Source organism: Eleutherodactylus coqui, chromosome 12, assembly GCF_035609145.1.
Source record: "Eleutherodactylus coqui strain aEleCoq1 chromosome 12, aEleCoq1.hap1, whole genome shotgun sequence".
Classification (NCBI taxonomy): domain Eukaryota; kingdom Metazoa; phylum Chordata; class Amphibia; order Anura; family Eleutherodactylidae; genus Eleutherodactylus; species Eleutherodactylus coqui.
Genome location: NC_089848.1, coordinates 36,542,401 through 36,566,748, shown reverse-complemented (window position 1 = coordinate 36,566,748; position 24,348 = coordinate 36,542,401). Strand labels below are relative to the sequence as shown.

The 24,348-nt window shown below is 43.6% G+C and overlaps 1 protein-coding gene across 1 annotated transcript in view; it reads right to left on the bottom strand.

Moving 5' to 3' along the window:
* Positions 1-10,428: 10,428 nt before the first annotated feature.
* Positions 10,429-24,348, bottom strand: part of ERP44 (endoplasmic reticulum protein 44) — a 42,731-nt gene continuing 28,811 nt past the window's right edge. The window contains exons 10-12 of the mRNA XM_066585280.1: positions 23,076-23,217; positions 12,560-12,662; positions 10,429-10,828 (exon numbers count right to left, since the gene is read on the bottom strand). Of these exons, the coding sequence (XP_066441377.1) occupies positions 10,724-10,828; positions 12,560-12,662; positions 23,076-23,217 (350 nt within the window). The 3' untranslated portion in view covers positions 10,429-10,723. The remainder of the gene's footprint in view (positions 10,829-12,559; positions 12,663-23,075; positions 23,218-24,348) is intronic.

The following is a 24,348-nucleotide window of genomic DNA, read 5'->3' as shown; positions in this document are numbered from 1 at the left end:
GCACAGTCACTAACTGCTATATAAGGTCTCCGTCAGCTTACCAAGACCGGTAATACACTGTGGCATTCCTGCAGCGTTTTGCGAATACAGTTGTGTGAATGAGCTTTTAGGGCCCTTCTACAATGAACAATAATTGTTCAGCTTCTTGCTGGGTTATAGGAATCTAAACCATAATGGGTCAGTGTTAATGATGTCAGCGACTGACTGACGAATGATTCGTTATTCAGTTTCTGCAGACAAAAAATCAAAGGACAACCCACTCATGGAAACATATTCATATCATCTATTGTACTGTGAATAGAGGTGGTCAGCCGATACAATCTCTGTTCTACTCCGCCTCCATTCACTGAGTGATTCACACGTGTAAAAAGACCCTTAGTTGCCTTCTGCACTTGACCAATGGGAGTATTGCAGTGATCTGAGACCCCAGCTGTCTTGTGACAGTTGCAGTATTGGCTCAAGCATAAAGCAGCTGCCTGCAGACACGGCATAAGAGGGGGACAAGAGGCAATAAACTACTTCACAAGGCACTGAGAGTAGCAGCTGACAAAGCAGTGTGAACAGGCTGTATTCCATGGAGCTAAGCCCCGCCTCCACTTCCTGTAGTCAGTCTGTTACTAGAGACCGGCATCAACTGACAACAGGCAGTGGACAACATATTACAAGGGTCAGACTATTCAGAAATTTTTCAGGCAGAAAACTTCAGTTTCAGTAAATAAAGAAAATGTGCAGTTTTCCTAGTCATCACATTGGCTTCCATATTAACATCAGTGTGTTGAAACGACAATGATCATTTAAATTAAGAAACCCTTCCAACCACATATGAAAAACAACCAGTACCAAGCCACTATTAAAACGGACTGCGTGATTCTGAATCAGAATGAAGCCTTCTGAGAATACATACCGGTAGGAACATGTCTTATGTACAAACATTGGGGTCAAAGGTCAAAGCTGGTGTGTCCTTACATAAAAAACAGACAAAGAAAAATAGTGACCTACACATAAATATATCTAAAATACTTTGTGGAATTGGAGGTAATAGTAATTATACATATATAACAAGATATGATAGATGTTAACGAGAGGATATGTTTACGGTGTCAAGCAACAGGTAGAAAATCAAGCTTTAAATCAAAGAGTTAGCCGGGCGCTCACGACCGCCGTGCCAGCGTGTGGAGCACGGAACTCTCACATACGAGCACACAGCAAGCATGCAATGACATGTCGCCAATCCCCATGCACTTGGCGTGTTTGTGTGCATAGTACTTGCCAAGATACAACATGCTGCGTGAATACAATGCAGATGTGAGCGATCCAATGAAATGAATGGGCTATTGGCATCGCGTGTTGCAACGCACAACGACAATACGCCAATGAGACTGGCATTGTCTAGATGATGAAAGGTGCAATTAATTTTGATATATTTTGAAACAATTTCAGAATGAATTACCATAAGTCATAATGTAACAAAGTATCATACTGACTATACCTACAGCAGTCTGTAAGCTGCTTCTACATCTGCATTGGTTCCTCAGTTCGGGAGTTTCTGTCTCTCTGCTCAGTTTTTGGTGGAGATGAACTGATGAAAAACTGAAATAAAGTGATTAATGGGTTTTTAAAAAAACGGAATACTTTGTTTGCTTCAGGTTTTTTTTGACTGGAACAAAAACCCATCTGTAAGTTGTAACTGCGGGGGTCTGTGTCGAAAGAAAGCTAAATATCTGATGGGTAACATCAAGGCACCATCATGCCTAATATTCCAGATGTAAGGGTGCATTCAGACGACCGTATATCGGCTGGGTTTTCACGCCCAGCCAATATACGGAGTCCCTCTCTGCAGGGGGAGGAGGCTGGAAGAGTCGGGAGCAGTGCACTGAGCTCCCGCCTCCTCTCCGCCCCTCGCCACTATTTGCAATGGGAGGGGACGGGGTGGGGCTAAGCTTCCAGAGTAGCTCCGCCCCGTTTCACCCCCTCCCATTGCAAATAGTGGCAAGGGGCAGAAAGGGGGTGGAGGGGAAGCGGGAGCTCAGGGCACTGTTCCGAATCTTCCAGCCTCCTCCCCCTGCAGAGAGGGCCGCAGTATATCGGCCGGGCGTGAAAACCCAGCCGATATACGATCGTCTGAATGCGCCCTAACTTAGCAGCTCGATGATTCCATTTCACAAACCTTTTCAAATTCCTACACTCACAGATACTGTTATTGTGATGGGTAATCTGTCATTGATGCTAACCAATTAATTGGATATTGCAACATGCGCGGTGCAGTGATTCATTGGTTAGTGTGATGTAGAGACGTTAGGCTGTCAGACCCTAGCTGTGTAGTCCATTTTATGTTAGCCCATTCAGTATGCTGGCTGTATGGCGGCCATTGTGTGCAGTTAGCATTTGTAATTTGTCAGGACCCTGGGCAAGCTGAATTAATGCAATGTTCTAATCTCACTCCCCCACTCCCTTGCATCTGCAAGAGGCCAGGAAATCCTGTATTCCAATGGCAATAAAACTAGCTAGTGACAGGTGGCTGCTAATTGAACCCCGCTGGTGTGGATTAACACCTTAGACAGTTCCCATTGACAGCTTTGCTGCCCCAATTCACATCAGAAGGAAATCTTTTAATAAAGGAGGTCAGGTGAAGGGCCCAGCCCGATGCAAATTATATTTTCAGAATCAGGAGGGCCAGCTGGACAAAATGCTGCATACATTGTAGTACGAACTCAGAAATGTCCCCAAATGGCATATCTGCATACCTGGGCCTAATGTACATATCATGCTTAGTATCTATGGACTGGTAAATTTCTGATGACGGCCATATCTTCCCCATTGGAGCACCTCTTAGGGAAATATGGCAAACTATTAAATCGGGGTTTCCTACAGATCTTCCCTGAATATACTCAACCAGCTTTGATGACGTCAGGAAAAGGCCGGCAGGGATGTGGTTCTGTGGAGGCTTTAAAACTGAGTGGGTTCTTTATATTGTCAATTCATAGAGATATGCTGCGGCATATGGCCTGTCCCCGTTGTTTCTGGAGCTCCGCCAATCAGAACATTGGACCGATCTCCAAATCTGGTCACCTTCTGTAAATTTCTTTCTGTCTATTTTACAATATTGCCCTGCTGTGTGTTAATACAGGATTTTCTTATACTTCCCATGTAGCAACCTTTTTTGTATATCTTTTGTACATATCTATATTTGCAGTGCTAGACCTTTTCTAGAATAAATCTACAATTTATCAGTTAAGCCTTGTCTGTTTTAAAACGATTTATAAACTCCGAAGATTGAGTTCATAATTCATAAGTCTGGGTTCCAGTTTACCTGTAACAAACTAGTAGTGGCAGCGTGTATTTGGCATTGTAGAGTGCGGAAGCCATTAGAACGAATCAGGTGATGATTTGAGCTTTCGCTTCGCATGCGTGCAGAAGCCAGGAAAAGCTGGATACAAATCAGCCTGTATTCTACCGACTCCAATACTGCTAGAGTGATCGATCGAAGCTCGGCCGTGACAGTTGGCAATTGCGCTTGGAATAGTCGATCCGTGAGTAATCTGGGACAGAGGCGGAATCGCCCCCCCCCCCCTAGCCCCCCCCCCCCCCCCGACAGCCAAATCGAGGGGCGATTACTCCCAATTGATCCTCCTCGACCTCTCCGCAGCATTTGACACTGCTGATCACAAACTCCTCCTTGTTATGCTTCGCTCCATTGGCCTAAAGAACGCTGCTCTCTCCTGGTTTTCCTCCTACCTATCTGACCGCTCATTCAGCATCTTCTTTGCAGGCTCTACCTCCCATCTTTTTCTCCATCTACACAGTCACTATTGGACAAGCCATCAGGAGTTTTGGCCTCCAATACGCCTCTGGGTGACATCTTTCCTCCAAAACATCACCGACTGTCTATCCGCTGTCTCTAACACTATGTCCTCTCGCTACCTAAAACTAAACCTCTCTAAAACTGACCTACTAGTGTTTCCACTCTCTACTAACCAACCTCATCCTGACATCTCCATCTCAGTGTGTGGCGCCACCATAACTCCCAGAGAGCACGCCCGCTGCCTTGGGGTCATATTCGACGTCGCTTTCCTTTACCCCCTACATCCAATCTCTGGCCCGAACATGTCAGCTGCACCTCGAGAACATAGCAAGAATCCACTCTTTTCTCACCGTGGATACGCTTAAAACGCTTACTGTTGCCCTCATCCACTCTACGATTATTGCAACTTGTTGCGAATCGGCCTCCCCTGCACCAGACTCTACCCTCTCCAATCAATCCTGAATGCGTCAGACAGGCTCATCTTCCTGTCCAGCTGCTACTCGGCGGCCTCTGCCCTGTGCCGTCTGTTAAATACAGCTTAAATTCACTACCTTCATCCAGAAAAAGCCCTCCACCGCGCAGCGCCACCCTCCATTGCCTCCCTCATCTCAATGCATCACCCAGCCTGGGCTCTCTGCTCTGCTAACGAAACTAGACTGCACTCCCCTTTAATTCGAACTTCTCATTTCCACCTCCAACACTTCTCTAGAGCAGCACCAGTCCTCTGGAACACACTACCAAAGGCACTCACAAAATTTCAGGTGTGCTCTAAAAACGTACCTCTTGAGGGAGGCATACTATATCCCCTAAACCAAACCTCTTTGTATGCCGCCTGATAGCATTGCTCCCTGACCTATTGACTGCAATCCCTGCTAGCCACCATCAACTGCCCCCTGCAGTCATACCGATTCTGCCATCACACGGCTAAATGTCTGACCAAGGTTTATGAGTATAGCATCCCTCACTCTCCACCCCGCCATACCGTGCACATCTCCAGCCCTTCTTTATCACCCCATTACTTGTAGTATGTAATGCTCGTTAGAGCAGGACCCTCACCCCTACTGCTTTCATCAACTGATTACTATGTAATCGTCCTTCTGTATTCCCCCTGTCTATGTAAGCGCTGCGGAATATGTTGGCACCATACAAATAAAGATTATTATTATGTTATAGCACTGATTATTTCAGAAGGATTGCTGATTTGGGGATTACGATTGGCAGATTGGAGTTGGGAAGGATCTCCCATACATGCTACAGTATATAGAAAAACGTATTAAGTTTAAAGCATTTGATAAAAATTAACTAAAAGTAGATAATTGGAGGAAATGTTCCCACCTTTCCCCCTGCCCCTGGCGCTTGCATCCATGGTAATCATCAGCTTTATATCTTAAAAGATTTAGGGGTTGCAGCCCCCGCTGCAGGAATGGTTCTCCCCAATCTTGGTTCCCAACTGAGAAAGCTGGAACTTCTAGCTGAGGCATAGAATTGTGCCAAGCTCACTGCGGGAATGCATAAGGTCTTGAGACAGCGGTAAAGCACTGCATTTTGTACTCAGCGTGTTACCATACGGTGGTGTGAGCGCGGCCTAAGAGGGAGAGCGTGTTGCAGGATTAGAATTTTTTTTTTACATTTTTTATTTATAAATGTTCAGGTTTATAAAAATCCAAACATCTCAGTAGATTATCAAATGTTCAAGACATTGTCAACAGTTAGCAGCAATACTTCCTTTCCAGTGCTTTGTAAGGTCTCTGACCCACTTTTTATGGACTGCCCTCGTGATGGTCTGCTTCTCTATGGAGGCAGGGTCTTGCCAACAGGAAGTAGAAGTATTCATAACTTCCTAGAACTCTTCTGTCTGGACAACCTCCAGAGCGGAGATCTCGTCTTTCTTTATTGTCACTATGGAGGTCATTCTGAAAGACGCTCTTCTACTCCAGCCCATCCTGCTGATACTCCTGGCATTCAGGGGGGGCTTCAGCTTACAACCTCCGGGAGCCCCTCTCTCCACAGGCTCTGTGTCTCCTTCCAACACCATAACCTTATGGAGCCTGGCCTGGCCGGAAGGCATGCAGAGCCTCAGTTAGTGTATTGAAGAGTTGCTATTTAATGTAATAAAGATGACTACTTAATGTATGGTTGGAAAGGGATACCGAGGCTGCTGAATCACTGGTGTACGGCTAGGGGTTGCATTCGCAACCTGACTCCTCAGATAGATCTGGGAGGTTCCGGTTTTCTGCCCCGATGGGGCATTCTCTCCTGCTGCCATAACTGTAAAGGAAAATTAAAAGTTGCAACTAATGTACTCAAGTAGACTCCTTATGCAACAAGGAATCCGCAAAAGTTTAGGTGTGAAGAGTTCATTCAAAGCACATATCTACATTTACAAGTTAAATGCTAAAACCGCACACACATGAAATTGGTGATTTTAGAGGTAGATCATTTTTCCATTTCCCTACACAAACTGTAACCCTGTAAATCCCCAAACCTGCGGTAACATGTAACTAAAGCCGCTCTCGAATAGGTATAATATGGAAATGATTTCTGTTGGTCAGAAAGCACCAGAATGTCTGACATCTATTAGATATTCCTCTTTACTTTTATGGGCGAGAGCGATGTAAGCCAGTGAAAGTCGGACCGACAACGCACTCCATTTTTCTGCGATTGTCATGCATTTCGGAGTTAAAAATGCAGGATTCTCATCAATGTGCCAACGCTTTTCACACACGACGGAAAAACAAACCACCACCTGGATCTGGTTCCAATCGTTAAAACTGTAAGAAATGCATCACACTCACAAGCAGACAGTACGGCACGTGAATGCGACTATTTTCACTCCCATAGGAATCATGCGCAATTTTTGAACAAGAATCAACCAAAAATAGCAAATGCTGCAGTTTTTCGCAGACCATAGTCTATATTTACCCATGGAAATAATGGGTTCTTCTCACACGCACGTTCTAACCATCCCACAACGGGCCAAGACTCGCACGTGAAAAATCACCCGTGTAAATACCGCCCAAGGCTGATCGCACACAGGCGTCCGTGTAAATGCAGCGTTTTTACTAGGGCAGGGCTGCTCTGTCCAGCGTTACCGTGATTTTAGTGCAGTAAAAAGGCAGGGAAAGAAAACAGACTGTCACCACTTTCCCTCGTAGTGGCATAGAGCGCTGCATTCAAATACACGGTAAACCGCTGTACACAGGCTTCTACCATGGTTTTGACAGTGTTGAACATGCTCCCCCTTGACACATTGCGTTTTCAAACACTTAAATGCTGAAAATAAGAGACAGCGCTCGAAAATCGCAGAGTTAAAAATGCCACCCCCGAACGCTAGTCTGAGAAGACCCATTAAAATCAAGAGGCTTTTTACAATGTTTAGCGCGGCCTTTAAAACACAGCAAACGCGCTAAAAAGTGTTGTGTGCGAGAGACGTCCTAAGGCCACATTCACGCGAGCGATAATCCTGCAGTTGGGGCGTTTTCACGCGGCCTGAGAAAATCACGAGATTTGCGCATAGTGAGACTCATGAATATGAACTCCATTCTTTTGCATGAAGTCATACACAGGAGCGATTTTTTTCCCGCATCACAGTGTGGGGGAAAAAATAAAATCATTGCATGTACTTTCTTTGGGAGTTTGCTCAGAATGCTTTCACTAATTGTTTTCAATGGGGTCGGGAAACCATTGCACGGCCTGTGAGGCGCATGCGATGCTTCTCATTGAAAATTATGGGAAACACGTGCTAGTTCCCTGAAGTGATGCGAGGACACTTCATGCAAGTGATGGGCGAAACCACGCACGTTCCCGAGTGCAATATCGGCAGAGTTCCATGGCCCAATATTGCGGTCGCCCGTATGAAATTAGCCTGATAGGTTGAACTATATGTGATTGTCCTCCCTGCGATCCACGTACAAGCTCCTCTGCTTGCCTTCTGACATCTCTAACACTGAGAATGGAGACATTACACAGTTAGGGCTTATGTAATGAGGGCGGAGGGCCCATGCCAGTTTCTATTTCCCTGTCCTGTATGAAGATGAAACAACGTATCATTAAGTGGAGGTTGTTGAAGCCGGGTACCTCCTCCTTCTGTTTGTCAGCAGCCCACCACGTCTGCACATCCGATCTCCTCTACACATCGTAGTGGAATTGTCAAGCCTCAGAACGGGCAGCCCTCTGACTTTCGGACTATTGGCACATATTTACCACGGGCGGAGGTCCCACGTGAGTCATGTACATTACAAAATGCACAAAAAACCCAGAACCCATTATTGTAAATGGATGTATTTGCACATGCAGAAAAATAGGAAATGCAGCTGCATCGCTGTGAGAAACATCGCAATACTGCAGCAGACTCGCCCATTACTGCTTCTGGGAGAGATTTTATTTACTAATGTTCAGGAAACAATATTTAAGTTTTTCAAATTGAAACGTGATTTTCTCACAAAATGCACTGCGTTTACATTGAAAAATCATAGGTTTAAGAGTGTGACATTGGTCTGAGTAGAAGCCAAGTGCTGTTGAATCTCTGCCAGAAGCAGCAGGGTAAACACCTATGGGAATTGCGCACACACCACACGCACGACAATGGTAACCATTTTTGGCAACTTTCCAAATTTAGTCTTTTTTTTTTAAATTGTCAGTTAAATTTTCCCTCTGAAATCCAGATACCCATGATAAAAAAAATAAACAAAAGACTACCCCTCACCTCTTGCTCCCCGCAGCGCCAGTCTGTGTTTACAGGCTGCTGCAGCCAATCACAGACCTCAGGACCAGAGCAGCGGCACTTGACACAGGGGGGAGCCAACAGGATTGAATAGTTTGAAGTTCATCTGTTCTTGTGTGAATATAAAAAACAAAGTAAAAATCTAACTTGGACAATTCCTTTACATTCTGGATGCAAATGAACAATAACGACCAAATAAAAATGGTGCAATTGAATAAATACTTTTTCTGTAATAAAATACATTCCCGGCTTATCAGCCATCTCTCCCGCACTCCTCACTGGGAATGTGCCGACATCTGCCCATAGATGGATTGCAGATGCTGCCACAGAGGTTTATGAAGGAAGACGTGCAGCGCTTTATCTCGGACAAGTTAATTAACTGCTACACTGCTGTATAATGTCCTCCATGCCGCTGCAGACACGTCTTCTCTGTGTGCGGTATATGGGAGATGTCACAGCAACTAGTCTCTGCCCACTCTGAAGCGGAATGTACAGTAAAATGACTAAACACAATGCTGGATACAAGTCATAATGGGTGGATATGCTGTTATTCCTCCTTGGTGTTGCAGATCTTGTTCTTGGACACCAGCACCACAAAGCAGTGCTAATCGCTGAACCGCAGGAGGACCACCACCTCCACCTCGTGGGGTCACTCTTAACCAGACGTTTAGCAATGCTTACCTGAAACAGTTTGGCAGGTTCGGTTCACACATGACAACTGACAGCATAACTAAACTTCCAGATGATTTTACAGTACAAGTCCATAAATCATCATAGTCATATGTAACAAGTATATCTACTCCGAAGACTCCTAAACGGTAACCATAGCATACAGAGCTTCGTGAAATAACATTTAGGTCAAAATATTATGCTAGTGGAGGGACCCTTCCTACATATCTGGTGGACCCGCCCTCGGCTCCGCAGGTTCTGCATTCAGGTTTACACCCTTATATATTCCATTACTAATATTTTGTTACAAAAATCGTCCTGGGTAGCTTTACTGGGGTAACACATCCCTAACATCCCCAAACACTCATAAATGGAGATCCTATTGTTTCCTAGCTGCACGTACGGCAATCGCTGCTCCTGGAGGAAAACATCAGTTAGTGTTGATTTGGTTAAATTAAAACGGTCATGGATTCTGGTTAATGAGAAGCTGGCGGCTCTTCTTGCAGACCGTGAAGCGGTATATGAAAGAATCTGTCACCTTGGTACCAATACTCGCTCACTATGCGTCTATGGAACCCAACAGCTAGCTCTGTGACCCTCCCAGGGGCCTCTAGCTCACCTTCAAGTATATCCTCTACCCCCCCCAACAAATCTATGAGGTATATCTATATCTATATCTATCTATCTATCTACAGAGCTAAATCAACAGAAGAGTTTTTTGTACCCTTTCAACTCAGGTGCGCCGATATGACAAGCTACAAGCACAGCCCCTCCACCCCACCCCTTGATCCTCTCCTTACGTGTTTGCCCTACTGTCTTTATACTTGTTTCTCCCTTTATGTTACTCTTGGTTCGGGTCTCTTCAGGCCGATTATATTTTGTTTCAGTGAGGGTTTATCTAATAAAGGAATAAAACTTTGAATTTTACTTTATTCTTCTCTGTAAGAAGTAATACCCGAGATGTAATTTGGGCATTTTACCCAACTTTGTAACCCCCTGACTATGTAAATAAATGTAAGATTGAAAGTCATGTTTAATATGTTTTGACCTTTCCAAAAAATTAATAAAAACTTTGTTAACCAAAATATTATGCTAGCAGGATGATCATGTTGTGAAGCGCCTGTAGACCGTGTGGAAACCAATTCTGTTCTTTATTTGGAAGACTTGATCGTTAGCACATTGTATACCTGAGCCTTGGCTTATCACTTATGCCTAGTATGAATAAAGACAGACATCCAAAAATCCAATTTAATGGGGGAAGTGCAATTTAACAACTTATGCATATTCTCATGACACCTTAGTGGCTTTGAACCGGGACCGTTGGTTTCAGAGATTTCAAATTCTCAAATTTAAAAGTCTGTACAAAAGGAAACCACGAGACAGACGTATTTACAAACAGTGGGAGCAAAGAAAAATAATCCGCTGTGTATCCCAAATAAAAAATACAATTATGAAAATATAGGCTAAGATTTTATTTTACCAGAATCTGCTTGATCAAACATTAAGGCTTCCACGGCGGTTCTAAGTTACTAAAGCTCGTCACGATCCCTTTTCAGTATAGTGTACCTATATTCACTTGGGGCTAGTTTTTGAAAGGAACTCTCAGGAGGGCTGCTGGCCAGATCTTGGGTTTGCTAGAAAGAGAAAAAAAAAAAAAAGTCAACACGTAAAATACAGTTTCTGAATGAGACTTCAATGCTAATGAATAAAATCTAATGAAAATACAGAAATGTGAAAGGGGGATTCAGGGCTTCTACAACGGACGACCCATGCTCTGGATAGGTCATCAGCAGTTGACTGACCGCTCGAGATCTCCGTGCTTCTATTACACTTCCTGCTCATCCTATGGTCAGAACTAAGGTTGGGACATCGAAAACAGATTTATTGAAATATCGATATGTCGCTAATGCTTCGGCGATACTTTTGATGGATATTGTTATGCCCGATATAGCGGTAACAGCGATAGTTTAAGGCGATACGATACCATATTGATTTTTGTAAAGGAGGAAGGTGTCTTGTGGTCCGGTGACCAGATGTTCTTTCTTTACATGCTGCCCTTCCCTTTGTGTTGTACAGGATGTAGTTTTGCTTGCGGCACTAATGAACTTATAAACAAGTTCTAAAGACTTCTGGAAAGTGTGAGGTGACTGTCACCAATAAGGTTTGCTCCAGGCAAAACGACTCTCAGAAAAAAACGGTGTCCTAGGCGCCTTTTCCACATGCGTTTGTTCATCACGTTAGATGCAGGCTTTGAACGCTTGCGTCTAACGCGATGGCTGTGGACAATGCTTTCTAAAGGAAAGCATTTCCACATCCAGATGGAGAGCTGCGCTGAACGCACGAAGGTTGCATCCAGAAAAGGAGACGGACATGTCGTGCGTTCAGCGTCTAACACGAACGCAGTGCCCATAGAAAAGATAGGAGACCCATCTCATTCGCGTTACCAGGCCCTGCATTGTTTACAGGTTGCCATGGAGACCGTTGGTCCCTCAGCCGCAACTTGGAAAAATGCAGAGCCCGCAGCCCCACAAACACACAGAGATCACGCCCGCATCCCATCAGCTCCAGCAGCCAGATTCTGGCTTTCTTGTCGCAGGCAGGACCTTGTTTGTGTGTTTACCTCCAATCATCTCGAATTTATTATTAACCTATAACTAAAAATAACATGAAAATATATTACAGTTTAAAGTTTTAACATTTTTTTGTTGATTGTTGCTTTATTAACCCCAGACCTGTTGTATTTTCATACAGCATTTAAAAAAGTCGATATATCGAAATATCGATAGTTTTCTACCGATATTTAATAATAATAATAATAATAATCTTTATTTGTATAGCGCCAACTTATTCCGCAGCGCTTATATTTATATTTTACAATAAAACAATAGTATCGACTATCGCTGAACAAACTATCGACTATCGATATTTGTGTGTCGATGTCCCACCCAGTACATATACACAACTAGGAACAATGTGAACATCACTTTGCAAACCTCCTCTAAAATATCATTTCTCATGAATTTACTAAGGTCACAAATGCTGCCTTTATGGTACAATCACTGGGCGGAGTTGTGAGAATTCCCACCTACACACAGGAGAAAAGCCACAGAGTGCGCTAACCTGCGCTACGGATTTAAAACTCGCATCATGTCTGTGTCTGCTGTGGACATCACTACTTCAAGCGAAGGGTTGAAATCCACTGTGAAGTTGCACCAAAATCTGCAGCAAATCCGCAATATGATAACATACCCCATCGATCACCCCCCTATCTGAGAAAACTCCTGCTGCTTCCAAGTAGTTTCATATTTGCTAGGAGACTATATATAATATAATATATAATATAATATGTTAACTACTCCATATACCTGTCCGGGGGCAACATCAGTTGGGTCAGGTCCATGGTGAAATTCTCTATGCAGTTTTCCAGAATGTAAATCTAAAACAAACTGTTTGAGTTTGCCGGGAATTCTAAAAAGAAAAAAAAAATGATAATTTAAGTCTTAAGATCTTAAGGTAAGGTTCATATACTTTACAGGAGAGGTTAAAGCAATTGTTATACTCAGACTATACAGACAAAAATGGCAACCAGGCTCTTGGTAGTCCACACCATGACACTATATTGCCACTCTTCATACAGTAGTTACAGTCCTGCTGCCTAATTACACTAAAGGTGGCGCACGGCGCGGAAGAGGCGCGTGGCATGCGGAAGAGGCGCGCAGTACTTTCAGGAGACGCTGTATCTCTACAGACTGGGGACAGAATGTGTAAATCGGTAAATGTGACATGTCATTTTCTGCGGTAGGATTATTAGTCTCTGGAGGGGTGAAGCCGTCGGCTCTTAGTCTTTGATCAGTATCACAACCCATCAGCTCATCCAGGAGTCTGAAACAGACAAGCGCAATAGTTTTTGGTTGTCTTTCTTTACGGTCATGAGGGGGAAGGTGGATTAAGGGGTTTTTTTATATGCAAATAATAAAATAAAGTTAACTCTTTCCACGGTGCCAACATATTCAGCAGCACAGCAACAGCTGACAGATAGGGTCAGGCTCTGAGCCATGACATAGAAGTGCAAAGTTGGAATTCTAGATGGGAGATAATAGTCTAAGATCGTCAGCTGAACATAGTCTATCACTCGGATCTAAGGAGATGGGAGGCAGTAAAACGCTCCGGAGAGCTTAGTGGATGAGAAGATGAAGTTATAAAGGGAACGGAGGGACAGGGCTGTGGGGTTGGTAAGCCCAACTCTCCATCCTTCAGGAACTGCTTGTGTACAATTACTATTAGTGATTTAGTGTAATAAGTGTTATCAGCTTAAGTCATATTACATGATCTGATATTGCAGTTGGTACATTTTCACCAACTCATGACTTGCCTCCACGGTGCAGTAACTGATACAGGGTAGAGGCAACAGTGTAGCTGGTGGTGGAAAGAACGATGAGCCGGGCTAGGATATTCAGGACAGACTGGAAGACGATGCTGCCAATTCCACTGCTCATCTGGTGTGCGATATATCAATTCTTATGGTTTCTGGGTGTAGAATCCGAATTTACCTTTAGAAATCACCTAAAGTTTTTATGTAATGTCAATTTTTAAAAAAAAGATTTGTGTTTGTGGTCATTTTCTGGTGAATTATTTATATAAAATTAGATCAGTGACTGAGCTAAACTCTTTATTTGAATGTAATACACAGCGGATGAAGTTCTACAAACAGTCACTAGATGGCAGCACAATTTAGTTGAGCAGGAAGGTTACCGACATGAGCCTATCTGCACTGCTGTTTAGGGTTTGTTGTAATCCGCATGAAGCCCTTCTCTTCATTCTTACATCAGATCGGTATTTGAGTTTCATTCACAAATGCATTACCAGAAAAACATTAGTTTGGAGTGTTTTTTTTTTTGTATTTAAAAACCAGACAATATTTGGCAATGCTGTATTATTGTCCATGTAATAGTGGAATGTATCTAAAAAATGTGACGTGATACATGGAATCTGATTCTTCCACTGAATTCAGCCCCCCAAAATTAGTTAAACCCACCTGTTTTCAAACCAGATACAGAAATTGTTTTTGTTGGCCAGTGTTGTTAATGAATTATAGTAATCAAGACAAGAATGAATCAGATAACGAGCCCATTTGCACAGTAAGAAAACACAAAGGGCATATGCTGATTAAGAGGTATGGTGGATTGGAGCACCTGGAAGGTGATTTGCATAAATCCTGAAGCATTCTGGGAAGAGTGAAGAGTCAATGAGTAGGATGATTACTGGGTCTAGCATCCTATAGATTATATGTCATCGCAAGAATTCTTGGCTTTTAGAAGTTTGGACGTGGACATAAACGTGGAAGGGGAGCAATATAATGAGCTGCAATGGGTGCTACATGTTTACAGACCGACCAGAGGAAAAGCCAAACTTCAGCTGCCAGAGAGGTCAGCTTGTGTCCAAATGAAAATTAAATGCCAGATGAGACGCAGAGTGATAATGTAATCTCTTCATTAAATGTCACCAGTCTAAGGCCGATGGCACACTACCGGTTTTGGATCGCGGAGTCCGTGATAGTCATACACGCAGACGATCCGCAGTATTCCGCATCCATTGAAAGAATAGAACAATCGCATGTCTGCTATCAGCGGGCAGCGACTAAGATTTCTGCGAGCGGAACTAAAATGGCAGCATGTTCTTTTTTAGTGCGGACTTCACTGAAAACGGACATTGTGGATGGGCTGCGGGTACCCGCGTCATCGCCTAGCGACGGCATGAGAAAAACGAACATAAAAAAAAAAACCTGTACTGCGCACGACCGCGAGCCGCTGCAGGTATCCGTAATACAAAAGAAACCAGGGGTATATGCAGGGTCACAGGCCACGGTCAGCGCCGGATTCCGTTGCCGCATGCGGAATCCGACTTAATCATGTGCAGCCGACCTATCCCAGAAAGAAGTGCAGAACAGTCTTAAAAATATTAAAATAGATAAATCACCGGGTCCAGATGGCATCCACCCCCGGGGTTTAAAGGATTTAAGTAATGCGACACAGAACGTTATTTCTTATATTTAAGAGCTCTAACTATTTATAAAAGCACAAAAAAAAAATCTAGGCAGATTTTCCATTTCTTGATAATCAATAAAACTCATAATTCACATGCTAAGGCCTCACACACACGGGCGGACTTTTTGCTTTGGAATACAGAGTGGACGACCACCTCCGGATTCTACAGCAACAGCAATTAGAGCATAGCCAATGTGGTGCCGATATTCAAAAAGGGGTCAAAAAGTGAACCTGGAAAATACAGGCCAGTAAGTCTGACTTCTATTGTGGGTAAAATGTGTGAAAGGTTTCTAAGAGATGCTCTCAGAAGGAGGACCCCAAGGAAAATAGCTGTATGACTCCATATTAGCATGGGTATATGAGGAGTAGCTCCTATCAAACTAACCTGATCAGCTTGTAGGAGGAGGTAAGTTGTAGACTGGACCGGGGAGTCACTGAATCTTGTGTATCTGAACTCTTCCAAAGTGTTTCATACTGAGCCACATAAAGGTTGGCATATAAAATGAGAATGCTTGGTCTGGGCGAGAATGTGTGTTAGGGGGTAAGTAACTGTACATACTCAGATTGGGTCATCGTTAATAGTGGGGTACCATAGGGGCAGTACTGGGGGGGGGGGGGGGGTTACTCTTACTATATTTATTAATGACCTGGTAGAAGGATTGTGCAGTAAAATATCAATATTTGCAGATAATACAAAACTATTTAAGATACTAAAACAAGAGGAAGCAAGGACATTGCAAGAGGATCTGAATAAGTTAGGGGCAGAAAAGCGGCACATGAGGTTTAACACTGATAAATGTAAGGTTCCGAACATGGGCAGGAAATACATGTCACCATTACACACTAAATGAAAAAACACTGACATGGGAAAGGATTTGGGGATTTTAGTTAACTTTAAGCTTAACTGGAGCAACCAGTGTCAGGCAGCTGCTGCCAAGGTAAATGAGATCATGGGGGACACCAAAAAAAGACTAGGGGCACATGATGAGAACATTGCACTTCCTCTTTACAAGTCACTGCTCAGACTACACATGGAATATTGTGTTTAGTTTTGGGCACCGGTACTCAATAAAGGACATATCAAAGCTTGAGCGAGTACAAAGGCGGGCAACTAAAGTAATAAACGGAATGGGTGGACTACAATACCCAGAGAGGTAATCAAAATTAGGGTTATTTTGTTTAGGAAAAAAACAAAAACAAAGACAGCTAAGGGGGCGACCTAATAATGTACAGATATATCAGGGGACAATACAGAGATCTCTCCCATGATTTATTTATACCCAGGCCTGTAACAAGGGGGCGCCCTCTACGGTTAGAGGAAAGAAAGTTTCATCACCACATAGAAGAGGGTTCTTTACTATAAGAGCAGTGAGACTGTGGAACTCTCTGCCTGAGGATGTGGTGATGGCAGAGTGTTGATAGAGGAATTTAAAAAGGGGACTAGATGTCTTTTTAGAGCACTGACATTACAGGATATAGACATTAAATAAATAAGCAATAATAAAGAATTTGGGGGGGGGAGGGGTCAAAAGCAAAAGAAAAGTTAAAGATGCTATTGGATGCTTACAGGATGAAAATGGTGAATTGGTTAAGAATGATGTAGAGGAGGCCGAACTTTTAAATTCCTATTTTGTATCCATTTTCTTTCAGAAAGAAGATGGAACATCAGCTGATCTTCCCTGTGCTATTGGGGGAATAAAAGAATGCAGGCTATCTATAAGCAGAGAGCTGGTGAGGGAACACTTAGCTAACTTACATAAATTCAAGTCTCAAGGTCCAGATGAATTACATCCAAGGATACTAATAGGAAGCAGCAGAGGTAATTGCTGAACCACTCGCTGTAATCTGTGAAAATTCCTAGAGAACAGGAGAAGTCCCAGAAGATAGGAAAAGGGCAAATGTTGTCCTTATCTTCAAAAAAAAAAAAAAAAAAAAAGGGAAGAAGGTGGATCCAGGAAACTACAGGCCTGCGAGCCTGACTTCTATACTGGGAAAGATCATTGCCACAAAGAAGAGTAGCACAAAGGAGAGAGAAACCGCTAAAATCAGCATGTCTGTCACTAATGGGTAATGTGCAGTGGTTTCTAAGAACTTATTGCTTGTTCTGCAGCTCCCAAGAAAGAGAGGAGTCCAGTTTATTCATGTGGTCCTACTACCCCCATCCAACCACCCTGGCTGGCAGTTTTCTAAGCATGGAGTGTAATAGCTATAAGACTGTTAGATACAGTAGATAGGTGGAGCGCCTCATGAATAAACTGGGCTTCACTCTTGCTGGGAGCTGCAGAAACATACAGAAGCAAGCTGCAAGTTCTTAAAACCCACTGCCTTTTACCCCATGAAATAGCAGGTCTGTTACTACTTTATGCAGTGAGGACAACAAAAGTACTTGACAGTTTCCCTTTAATCCACATGTCCATAGTAAGTTACTTTGTATTGGCCATGTTAGCCACTGCCGTGTTTTACTTTGGATTAGTTGTAGAGTCAATGTAATCCTCTTAAAAGGGGTTGTACCAAAAACAACTTTTATCATCTATCCATAGGATAGGTGATAAAAGTATGATCAGTGTAGGTCTCACCGCTGAGGCCCCCCACAACTGAGAACGGCCATCCAGTGTACCCTTCTCATCCTCATTGTGGGCTTGCTGCACTCCATGCACCTCTATTCATTTCCAAAGGGACTCCCAGAAATAGCCACTTGTCCTCTCTAGTAGCCCCATTGAGGAAAATAAATCGAGTGCAAACGCTGCTCCATTCAATCTGACATCGCTGCAGGTGGGTGCAGCGGTCCCACCGTGACTAGAAGAGAGGAACACTGCACCCCTGGTTACAGGATCATCGGCAGTCTCCACACTGAGACCACCATTGATCATACTTTTATCATGATGGATTGGTGATTTTTAAAAAACATTTTTGTACAACCCTTTAACCCCTTAATGACATGGCCTATTTTGGCGTTGAGAACCAAACGATTTTTGGTATTTTTTCATCTCCATTTTTCAAAAGCCATAACTTATTTTTCTGTCAATGCGGCCGTATAAGGGCTTGTTTTTTGCGTGGCGAACTGTAGTTTTTATTGGTACCATTTTTGGTTACATAGACTACATTTTTTATGATCGTAGGGAGAGAAAACGCATCAATTCTGCCATAGATTTTTTTTTTTTTTAAGCGTTAATTATGCAGCATAAATGACAACCCATTTTTTCTGCGGGTCGGCACGGTTACAATGATACCAAAATGCTTTTTTTTAGGTTTTTCCACTTTTACACACACTTTTTTTGGAAATTATTTTTTTCTAAACTCACTGCATTCAAAGTGCTATAACTTATTTTTCTATGGACGGAGCTCTGTGAGGGCTTATTTTTTGCGAGACGAGCTGTAGTTTTTATTGGTACTATTTTGGGGTACACACTTTTTTGTCATCATTTTTATTGCATTTTTTGGGAGGCAAAATGCTAAAAATTAGCATTTTGCCTCAGTTTTTTCGCAGCGGGATGCCGGCTACTAGCGACAGCCGGCTCCCGCTGCAGGATAGCGCGAGATCTGCTATGATCTTGCGCTATCCCTATGACGTAAGGGTACGTCATTTTGCGGGAAGTACCCCGTTCCCATGATGTACCCTTACGTCATGGGAAGGGGTTAAACCCTTAGTGACTGCCAATAGGCCTTTCTACAGAGGTCACTAATTGGCTTTAAACTGCACATATATCTTAAGGCAATGACTTGGCTGACTACCAACCTGAGAAAAAAACCTCTGTCTGCCATGTAACTGGGACTATTAGCCCCCGCCTCATAGGCATTGTACAATGCACTACATAAGTAATGCAGACTTCAGAGTAAAAGGTTTTCTACATTCACGAAGAAAGTGGGTAAATATCTAAAATAAGATCTAACTTTAATTCAATACTTCAAAAGGGTGTGTGCCCCGGGCACTATACACATACGGACATACAACAAATAGCGTTAGCCCCTGGATATTTCCAACCCGTATTACATCAGGCGAGAGGGTGGAGAAAACAGACTGTAGCACGACTTTGGTCACAAAGAGCCCCATAGATGGATATCACAACATAAATATACCCTGGGAATGGACCCAACGCATTTCAGCTGTACAAGCCTCTTCATGGGGCTATGCTCAGAAAAAAAGAGGGCTGGGCATTTGGTGTATATACAAAGCTTTATAGGAGGCCGATGTGTTTGTTTCTGAAGGGTTCAGAGATTGGTTTTTAGAATGACAGGGATAGTGCATTCACATATAACGGGATTCTTAGGGTCTACAGTGGATCCAGCGATCCCCGAGTCGAGGGAGATCACTACTTAATGTGTCACTATATCCACTACCCCCTTTTACTTGCAGATGGCCTAGATCCCTGTCTGGCAGTAAACAGATTTATAATGCCCCCTTCAGTTATGGAGGAAAGTAAAGCCCTTATGCTATCTGTCACCGGCTACAGAAATCACTGCCTATATTCACAAGCCAGCCGTGTTGTTGCCAACAGCTGCACGCCGGTCCCATGCCCGCATAAATGGGGAGGGTGGGGAATGCAATGGCAAACTACTCCCTTACCGCTGCCAAATACTTCAAGGATTTATCCATTAATCTCCTAAAAGATGAAGGGAGCCGATGACCTTCCATAGCTTGTCCCCGGTTATCATCTCATCCACACATCTCTCCCGTTCACCCTTATAGTAACATTCTGCAGTGTAATCACTAGTATCAGCTAGCAGTAGATATAACACATCCTATCACCACTCCTAACTACAAAGATCACTTAACAAGCCTCAGCATTTCTACCTATAACAGTGCAGCGAGCCAGAGGTAGGTCGAGTGGGTGGCGCTAGCTTACGCTTGGTCACAGTGGCAGCTACTCTGATATGGAGACTTGCGCAGCAGTCGCCATAGAGGTAAGAGTCTCTGCATAGTTTGTGTACCGACTGATGTCAGTATGCGACGCCAGTGCCTTGTGGTAGTGAAACAACGAGACCAGTCCACTTAGATGCCAGTAAACTGAAGGCACACAGTTTACTATGAAATGTCAGGTCATAGAAACCGTTCACACTAGTGGATTTGGGAGCAATGGTAACAGTTTCACTTGTTTCCACATTGACAGTGTCAGATTCCTTACTTCTCTCAGGGTAAAGGTTATTTGAATAAAATTAAGATTTTTCTTTTTCTGGGGCCATTGGTGACAGATTGGAGGGGCTTATGCAGGGTAGACTGTACTCCACTGTTACTCAGGATGGAAGAGAAACTCCGCTACTCTCCGTGCTTCCTCCCTCTATCTCCTCTGATGACACACTCACTGTCTCACCACACTATAATCCTCTTCTGCTCTTGTCCCTACTTCTGCCCTCTTCTGCTCCCAATCTTTGACTACTGCAGCTTACGCACACTTGAAATTAATTTTCCCATGTGGGCTCTGGTGCTGCTAAGCAACCAATGCACCAATCATGGGCCTGCTATCTCCTGACTATCCTGTCTTCCAATCACCAAGCTATTGCTGGGTTAGATATTCCAGGAACAGCAGCGTCTATCTCAGGTGGGGCACCTCCTAAGTCCCCTAGAGGCTCATACCGAGGTCACAGTGACTCGATAACTCTTTTGACTACCCTGTAGGACCCTCCGGGTCACTACAACGGCAGCACCAAGCGCCTATCTCAGCATCTCAAATGTAACGGGCAACTTTAGTAAGTATAGCATCGGACTAAGATTAAATAGGAGTAACGCCGCCTAATTGGGGTGTCTTATGACATTAATGACCAATCAGATACTGGTCACGTGACACAGAATCTTCAGGTCACCTGACTGTTCGACTCCTTCTCATTGTTTATTAAGCAGAGATGCAAACACATTCACTAGTTGCATAACTGGTATCTTCAGCAGCAACCTAATCAATGATGGTCCAATATGTGAAGATGATGCAGGAGATTTGGACAAGTGTGGCGAGCGGTGGGGTCCATTGTCGTCTACCATGAGATTGAGTTGTCTGTTGGATACTTTCTGAACAGATGGACTAGTAAAACGGTCCAACCTGTCTAAAATGGCATTGAATGCCGTGGTAAGGTCAGAGATCGCCAGTGACAGGAGCGAGCCCATTCTGGTTCGGCATTCAGTGAGGGTTGAGCAGGAGGGGTGTCTGTAGTAGGTTCTACAGCCGGCTGCCACGATGGAATACCGCTAGAGGAAAGCGGCTTGAAATGTTTGCATGTAAGTTTTGTTTTTCAGCGAGACAACACACACCGTAGTACGTGGCTCTGGCTGGACCCCTGTCGAGTCTTTCGCTGTATGTGTGTGATATATACAACACATACACTATATGGACAAAAGTATTTGGACGCTGCATGTTTTTAAGAAAAAGCTTCATTATTCTATTTAGTAACGTGTCGACCCTCCTTTTGCTTGTATTACAGCGGCAACACGTTGAGGCGTACTTCCAACAGGTTTTGGATCAGATGAATGAACAGTTATTACAAAATGAGCAGCTTTATATTTTCCCCATGCCCTTCCCAGCATACTGTTTGGCAAACTCCGTATTTGCATATTTGCCGATTTTCTGCAGTGTCCAAATACATTTGTACATACAGTGCGCACACACAACTGAAAAAAAAAAAAAATTATATACCTATATACGTAGCTAAATATATCTTTGCGCCCGCCTTCAAAAGAGGTAGAGTGCACTCCAGAAAGATGGGGAACACTATGGCTGACGAGTCCTGTTCAAGTTTAAGCTTGAACATGCCTCCATCTCTTTTGAGTCCAGGGCAGACAACAGAACGGTTAACTTCGTTCTGTTCGCCCACATAGGCGAGGTAACAACGAGAGTCCTGCCTCCCTGTATTCCCAATAATCCAAACGCAGTTGAAACCTGGTAAGAACAGGTCTGCCTCCTACAGACACCACGCTAAAACCCATTAGCTTGGTGCCTGTAAGGGGGAAGGAGCTAACACTTTCTGCTTAGTATCCGCCTCCTAGTGGCAGTGGCTATACCCACGGTCTTCAGCCGTGTCTCAAAATGATACGGGTGAGAAAAAGCAAATGTGCCATTAAGGGGTGTGTCCTTGTGCAACATTCATAACAGTGTTAAAAATGATATGCAAACTTCATATTAAAGTGGTCAGTACCATTATGACAATTCTACGTTTACACTTTTTTTTTTTTAAATGTTGGAAGTTGAATTTTTCCTTCATTGGGGATGTGCGAGGGCTCATTTTTCCCCCGTAGAGTAAGCAGTAACTTTTATTGCAACCATTTTTGGTACACGACTTTTCGATCATTTTTTAAAATTTAACTTGTAGTGGGAGACAAGATGATCAAAAACACAACTCTAGCATTAGGTTTTATTTTTCCTTTTTTGACAGCCTTCACCATGTGAAATAATGCGATGCCTAGTAAGTTTGGGCTTTTTCAGACAGTGGGATATCAAGTGTGTGTGTGTATATATTGTATATATATAAATAATTTTTCTTAAATGGGTGTGTGGGAAAAATGAGAAGTGGGGGGAGGGGAGGACTTTTAAATATTTACTTTAAATTAACTAAAATGTTAACTAAATATTTAGTTTTATCTTTTTACTTGGAAGAGGCTGAGTGCTGCGACTCTGGCTGACTTGGGTCCGATGTACTATATTGCTTTGATCGGCCTATTAGTAGTGCCGGGCTGTCTTGGCAACCGAACAGCACCTCACCATCCCCCTCCATACAAACTGCAAAGCGCCAAGCTGTAACTGTATGTCATGTCCTTAAAGGGTTAAGAAAATCACAACATAGTATTTGAAGCTACTACATTATTAGTGAAGTGAATGGATGGTTGTGATGAAGGTAAACCATAAAAGATACTTACGCTAAATCCTTGTAGTCGGAGAACACGTACATATGCCTAAAACTATCAATGGCTATTACTGGGCAGTCAGCTGGAGTTTTCTGGATGTGCAGGAGGGGATGTCTGAACTTGTCGCAGTCGGCATGAAGAAAATTTATTGTTCCTAGAAAAGTAGAAGACAAAATAGTAGAAATGTGTATTTTTTAAGCACGTATTCATTCTTGTTGGTAACATTCCTGAGCGCTAAGGCCCACGGAGGGATTAATGCCGCGTTCCCTGCGGCAGAACAACGCAGCTAGTGGGTTCTATTGAACCTAATAGCTCGGTCCCCACATGCGGGATTCTGCCGCGGCTTTACACCGCGGGGGGGGGGGGGGGGGGGGGAACGTGGCATGTTCTATTTTCCAGCGTTTTCTTGTGGCGGGAGGTCTCCACTAATATAGTTTTAATGGAGACTGCGGAAAAAGGCTGTTTTTCCGCGATAGTCAGCGGGGACATTTTTGTTTATTCCCACAGGATTCCGCAGGCGTATCCCGCTCCGTCCGTGGGCATGAGCCCCAAGTCATAGTAAGTCATAGGCATCAAAGTATTTAGGGGTCTGCAAGCTAAATGTTCAAGTTAGTAGTTTAGTTTGATGGCAGATTCATCCAGAACAAGCCGTCATGGGCATAAATTACCTTCCTAAGGTGACAGAGAAGTGAAACAATGTGCTACTAACATGGCAAAATGATTAAAACCAAATACTTTTCTTTGTTTGGCAGACAAAAAACAAACATTAATTAGAGCTCCTCGCCTTCCAATGCAAACATTTATCATACGTTCTACATAAAATAGATGCCCCATCACAATGCCACTTGGTCACTCAAGTTTCGCATCTCAGCCATAAAACACTGAGATGGGAATGTTTCTTTAATTTGCAGGACCAGAGGTAGTTCGGATGATCAGGGTCAGGGTGCTGAAATCACCCCGGGGGACTCCGTAGGATGGCCATAAATATAGGTCAGTTCTGCAGAATAGCACACAGGTCTGGCCGTATATGTACAGTGGGCACAGTCCAGAAGTAGTCAGAGTATTCTGAACCAAGAGGAAAAAAAAAAAAAAAAGTGTAGCAAGGTGAAGGCTGCATTCACACAGGGCGGATTTGCCGCGGTTCTGCCGCAGCAGATCCGCCCGCTAATCTCGGGATTAGCCAGCCATGTGGACGACATTTCTCAGAAACCTCGTTCACACGGGACAGCTAATCCGCTGCGGTAAATCCGGCTGAAACCGCAGCTGCGGCCGCCGCAGCTTCAAA